This window comes from Electrophorus electricus, chromosome 5, assembly GCF_041902795.1.
Source record: "Electrophorus electricus isolate QZ-2024a chromosome 5, ASM4190279v1, whole genome shotgun sequence".
In the NCBI taxonomy this organism is placed as follows: domain Eukaryota; kingdom Metazoa; phylum Chordata; class Actinopteri; order Gymnotiformes; family Gymnotidae; genus Electrophorus; species Electrophorus electricus.
In genome coordinates this window covers 9,614,815-9,621,079 of record NC_137501.1, presented here as the reverse complement: position 1 = coordinate 9,621,079, position 6,265 = coordinate 9,614,815, and the positions used below count along the sequence as shown (strand labels likewise).

Sequence of the window (6,265 nt, the reverse complement as noted above, 5' to 3'; positions counted from 1 at the left end):
ACTGAATAAATTTCATCTCAAAGAAGAAAACTAAAATTTCCATAGTACACTTTTAAAAACGTGGTGAGGACATGACCCCATCGCCTGTGCACGACGTTGGGCCTATCAAATATATTTAAGCGTCTGTGCTCGTTGCCCCGCCTTAAATACGACAAACCAATAGCTAAAAGAAGAACAGCCTACGTAATCCAACGGAAGTCCACGTTGTTCTATTACGTCTAGCTCGGGAGTACAACAAACCTCATACATCTGTTTGACATCTCTCAGTGGAAAGCTCTAAACGAAGACGTTCATTCAGATAGGTTAGGCTTAAACTACAAAACATGTCTTTAATTCGTTGCTCAGCCTATGTGTGCGCTTTCATTGATTCTTTATGCAATTTCGACCTTGACGTCGTCAGAATTTATGTGCCCTCCAGGACCTTTCGAATCTATTTTTCGACGTTATGTGGTAAGTTGAAAATGTACTAAATAAATAAGTAAATAAATAATGTTTCCGTATCTGTTCTATCTTATTCATGTATACATTAATATATAGGGACCTATTAAACTGCCCGAACCTGTCATAAAAAGTTATTGAGCAATTCTGTTGTTATAGAAGTTTGTTTAATAGCTTTTAGTTACATTTACTTTTAGACTACATTTTAGTGTAGTCTAACCAGTCAGTTAAAAACGTCTTATAGCTGTTCATAATAAAATAAAGAGATACATTTTTCAGTGGATATGTTCAACGGATTAATAAAATACGATATATATATATATATATATATATATATATATATATTGATGCAATATACAGCAACCTTTTTCTCTTTTTCCTAAAGCTTTAATAAGTGTTTTCTCATCGACAACTAGCACTTTGCGCATTGAAAAATGTAAATGATGTAATAAATGTTGTTAAATGTTGACGTGCAAAGACCACTGACTGATGGTAGCATATTCTGTCTTAAGTACACATGATCACCTGATCTTACTGTTGTAATTAGGTTTTACATAGTAATCTGTAATACTTCACCCTCATGCAATATGCCACCTGTGAGCCTTACATTAGTAGAGCAGTAATACAATTTTGTCATTTGTTTCCAGGATGGGGTTTAAGTACCATGTGACCCTTCCTGTCACAGCTGGTGTGGTGTTTGTGGCCATTCCTTACAGCATCTCCTTTGTTGTCCAGGCGTTGTATGGCTGGCCCAATAAGCCAGGGTACAAAAAGTATTTAGAGGCTCTCAAACCTAGGTAAACTGCAACCTAAAACTTATTTTGTGGTTTTGATTCATGTTGGGATTTAAGATGTGTCCCAATCTCCTCCTTAGGCATGTATACTGTTTGACGAGAGCTGTGCTGGAAATGCTAAAGTATCTTCAGTATGGCAAACTATTTTTCAAATGGAAGTCATGGTTCAGGAAGGTCAAAAATAACAAGCAGTGTGTTAAAGTGAGTCTTCATGTTCTTCATTATTTATGCAAGCGGATGTCTGATCAGGCTCTTCAGTATGGGAAGTGTATTAGTATGCTTATCAGTATGAAGTGCATACAAGCACTTTTGGGCTCAACAATTATACCAGATTTGGTGAACATATCTTGAAAAAGCTAATCTGAGTATCATTTACATTTAGCTGACATTTATAATCCAAAGATACTTATTTTTATGACTGAGTACAATTTGAGCAATTGAGGGTCTTGCTCAGGGGCCCAACAGTGGCAACTTGGTGGCAGTGGGGCTTGAACCGCCAACCTTCTGATTACTAGTCAAGTACCTTAACCACTGAGCAACCACTGCCCACAGTATCAAAATCACTTGCTTTCCTGGAGAAGATGGAGGAAAGAAAAGGACAGCAGTATTAGATGAGTCATCAGTACTGAATGCAATTTATGCTTTGTGTCAGAAGCTGAATATTTATACCAAGTTTGTTGACTGTGTTGAAAAGAACGTCACCAATAAGCCTTAGGTAAAAATGAGCCTCTTCTTCTAATATTTATAAAAGGCAAACTCTGTTTATGTTCTTTTATTCTGTAATCATCAGTGACAAATGTCTTATAGTTGGTTAAGATGCGACATGACTGTGCGGATATGGATTGATTATTTTACTGCAGGAGCTTCAACAGAAAATATGTCCTGTATTCATTTCCAATGATGGAGAAACAGACATTAGATTTTCTTTATTTCCATAGGGCATCTCTTTTGGTCACCGAGGCAACAAAATGGACTTGTACCATTCCCCAAGCCTTAGCCTGTGCGATGCTGAGCTTGTCCCAGTAGTAGTGTTTGTGTACAGAGGGGGCTAGAGATCAGGAGAGAGGTCAATGTACTGTCTTCTAACTCTATAAATGGCTAAAGAGCTTAGTGTTTCTGTGATTTGCCCTGATTATTCCATATATCCAAAAGTAAGTTGTATTTTCAATAATAAACTGTATATAATAATATGGTATGGTTTACTAATAGACTTTATTGATATTGTACACACTGGAATATTTTAATAATAGGAGTTATGTTTTTACATTACATCTTGAACTTGTTGAGGAAACAGGTCTTACATTTATATCCAACTGTGTTCAACAACTCAGTAAGATTTAATACATGTAACCTGAGTAGGCCAATACTGACTAATATTTACTTTAGGCCCTACAGCTTTTTCTTATCAAATGTTTAAGTTGAAATGTGTTACTTTTTAGGGGACGGTATTACATATGATTCAAGACATAAGTGACAGCCTCGTATGCGTGAGAGAAAATGGCCATTCATTCAGTACTGACAAAGTGAGTAGTGTGTTTCTGTTCACTAAATTTTATAGTTTTTTTTTCGGTAGAAAATGATGTGTTACTATACATAGCAAGAATGATATATGCTAGGTGGAATACAATTATACTAAAGTTTAGTCTACCATAGGAAATGTGTGTTGTGTAATTTGTTTGCTGTACAAATGCACTCTTTGTTCACTTGGTTTAACTGTAGTTTTTGTTTCTTGCAGCATGCAGGATAACATTGTGTTAATAGGCCATTCGGCGGGTGCTCATCTGTGCACACTGACAGCTCTGTTTCTTGTGCAAGGCAGAAGAGCTGTGTATCAGGCAGTTTGAGCAAAAAGACATTACAGACTCTATCAAAGGAATTGTTGGTAAACACCTTTATTTCTAATCTTGCCAATGGGCAAAATGGCATACCCTTAATTCACAACAGTGTTGGTTTGCTCAGAACAATAGGATGAACTGGAAGGTGTTTGACACATTCCCAGCTCACTTTAAGCTTGCTTTCTTTCACTGCAGGCTTGAGTGGCGTGTACAATATAATGGAGCATTATCAGCATGAAAAAATGAAAGCTGTCAAATATGTCTCCGCTATGCACAAAGCCGTAGAAGGCATAAACAACTTTGAATACTATTCACCTACAGCTCTGCTCAGGAAACAGAATGAGGACATGCTGAAAAGGTACAAGTCATCACCTTTTTTAACAGGTGATGCAGTATCAGGTGGTATTGTGGCCTTGCCATGGATTTCAATAAAGCTACATTGTGGCAACATCTTTTATCAAAATCATTATGCAAAAAAAAAAAGAGTTGAATTGTGAGTATTTTTCTGAACGCCAGGTGAGGAATTAGAGGTTGAAATCTCACCAGTGGACACCTAGCCACTGTTCATGTCATTTGAGAGAAAATCACTATTGTGGACTTTAAAAAGACACTCAACAGCTGGAAATCTGAAACAGCTCTGTAATGCAACCATACTCACAATCTCATGAATGACTTTGTCCATCTTGTCTAAGGACTGGACACTCAATGAACTGTCAGAGTATAAGCAGCAGTACCCACAAGCTGTTTTTTAAATGTTTGTTATAGTTTTAAAGCAGTTTTTATTCTTTGTGTACAGTGTATTGCACATGGATGTGCATATATATTACATTGTGTATTCTGTATGTAGTAAGAACTGTTAGATAGTTGGTATGTGTTTGTGTAGATTTGCAATATAAAGGTACTTTACTTTGTTGCAACATGTCTGACAGGCAGGTATTGTACCTGCGTGTACTTGCTTTACCTGTAGTTGTATGGATTGCAATGCTTGTTTAAAATGCAGAATCATAACATGCATATGTTTTACATTCAGATGCAAATCCCCTATCTTGATTTCTGCAGGGTTCCTCCAGTAGGAAGACCGATGACCGACGATGTCATCGTTCCCGTGGAGTTGTCAGTAAGATTCTCCAAGCTCCTCACTCTGCTGTCAGTCAAGACGACCCTGTATCTCCTGCCTGAAATGAATCACATCCAGATTGTTACAGATTTCATGGCACCAGACAGGCACTTTTATCATATAGTATTTGGCTGTATCAAAAGGGAATACAGCAAGTTTATGAGAACATACTGACTTTTGTTTTCTGTTTTGAGTAATCATTTTTACTTCTGGTGTGTCAAGTAATTAATATATTTTAGTGGTTTTCTCATGCTGCGAATTTAGTTTACCAGTCACCTTTCTGTTCAGACCTTACATGTTTTATATAACTATTGTCTACTACAAGCATTATGGCTAACAAGTGAGGCCAGAAACTTAAAAAAATGTATAACTTGCTATAATCTAAATCATTTATAATCTGTAAAGATTTTTTTAAAAGTGGTTTTGGAACTAAAAGGGATATGTTCGTCTTGGATTACACACGTCACCTCTGAGGGAACATAACATTTGTATCTGTAAATTTAGTTTTAATTAAACTCAATATTATATTTGCCATCTGGTTTTACTTAAATCTAAATAAAGCATATTTAGCATTTTAATATAATTTTAAGGTACATTTCAATTTTAAGGTAAAATGCTAAAAAGTGGAAGTGGATATACGTTTTTTCATTGCAAGGGCTCAAATAGTCTACTACTATTATGTTTTAAAAACAATCATTCTAATACACAATAAATTATAAATTATTCTAAATCATAAGTAGTTTGCTATTTTTTTGTTTAACCTTTTATGCCCTACATGTGGCCCTATGTGTGATTTGTATCTTTCTTGTCCCTCTTAAATGATTTAAAAAAAAATCCTGACTTCTAACTTTAGCATGTTAAAATAATTTTATTTTACAGGCTTTATGGCAAGGTGTTAAGTTAACGCTATGCAGGTATTTTACCATGTTGGCTGTTTACAACGAGATAATGGTGTAATAAATAGCATGTTGAGGTGTAATAAAGAAGCTCAAAACAATTACATATAAATTATTTAAAGTACGTTATTTCACTAAAAAGACATAAATCGGTGGCAACGTTTTAGTAGGAAGTGTAAATAGATATTGGGATTGTTTAAATGTTATCAAAATAAAACGTGTATCAGCCCCTTTGAAAAACCGTGTACAGAAGACACAAGTTTACACTACGATTTACTGTAACCTGGCCAAAAAGACACATTCTGATAGTTCGCAGGCAGATGGCAGTGTTTCTCCTCTATGTGCCAAAATGTTGGAAAATGTTAGCGTGCAGCTTCTCCGTCTCAACGCCAAGACGAAGTAAGCGAGTGGACCCAGGATGAGGAGGTTGTGTTGTTGGGATGTCGAGGATTAAATATGGCCACTAGCTAGCGAATTCTACAGAAACAGTAACCACTTAATAGATTGTGGAATAATGTGTCAAATATGGATGGAAAGAGGGCGAGAAGATTGTCATTGATGCATTATTTTTAGACCCACAATAATACGACCGGTTTTTACCGACCTAAACAGCTTTACTGGTAAGTTGTCCATTGATATGCAGCCACTGGAGATATGGCAAATATTGGCCAGGTAGCGGACTGCTTGTTGGATTGCTTTCAGTTGCAAAGCTGGTATGAGAATCTACGAATCATATTACGAATCGTACCAGTATTAACTGGTAGCTGCTGTTGTTAACAAACTGGTCCAGGAATACAAACTGCTCGGTTTGCCAGCGGCGCTAGCTGGACGGCTAACCCAGCGGCTAGCATCTCCTGCGCAAATGCTAGTTAGCACACACGGGCATGCAGGAAGGTTAAGATGATGCCAGTGCGAATTTCTTGTGTCAAAATATTTGCAGTTATTATGACGACGTTGGTTGCGACCTGTATATGTACTGTGATTAATTTACTCTCTAAATTAGCAATGCGTCTATATACACGCCAGGTAGCTAGTTAGCTAGCTAGCTAATTGTGTTGTAGCCACCACCTACTGTACAATCAGAGCGTGAATCCGATGTGGTAGCTAGTTCTGTGCTTCCTATTCGGGAGTTCACATCAGTGGGTTATTTGGTAAACATTGGCTTTAAAGTTGTTAGTTAAATAT

General features: G+C 36.7%; 2 protein-coding genes across 2 annotated transcripts in view; both read left to right on the top strand.

Annotated features, from left to right (window-relative positions):
* Window positions 1–212: 212 nt before the first annotated feature.
* Window positions 213–5,169, top strand: LOC118241969 (uncharacterized). The gene is given in 9 exon segments (XM_035529624.2): window positions 213–450; window positions 1,086–1,235; window positions 1,313–1,433; window positions 2,171–2,383; window positions 2,672–2,755; window positions 2,975–3,048; window positions 3,050–3,114; window positions 3,263–3,425; window positions 4,127–5,169. Coding segments are annotated over 9 exon segments (1,107 nt in total). The 5' UTR covers window positions 213–445; the 3' UTR covers window positions 4,359–5,169.
* A 318-nt stretch (window positions 5,170–5,487) lies between these two features.
* Window positions 5,488–6,265, top strand: part of wdfy3 (WD repeat and FYVE domain containing 3) — a 61,851-nt gene continuing 61,073 nt past the window's right edge. The window contains exon 1 of the mRNA XM_035529640.2: window positions 5,488–5,700. The gene's annotated coding sequence lies outside the window, so the exon portion shown is untranslated. The remainder of the gene's footprint in view (window positions 5,701–6,265) is intronic.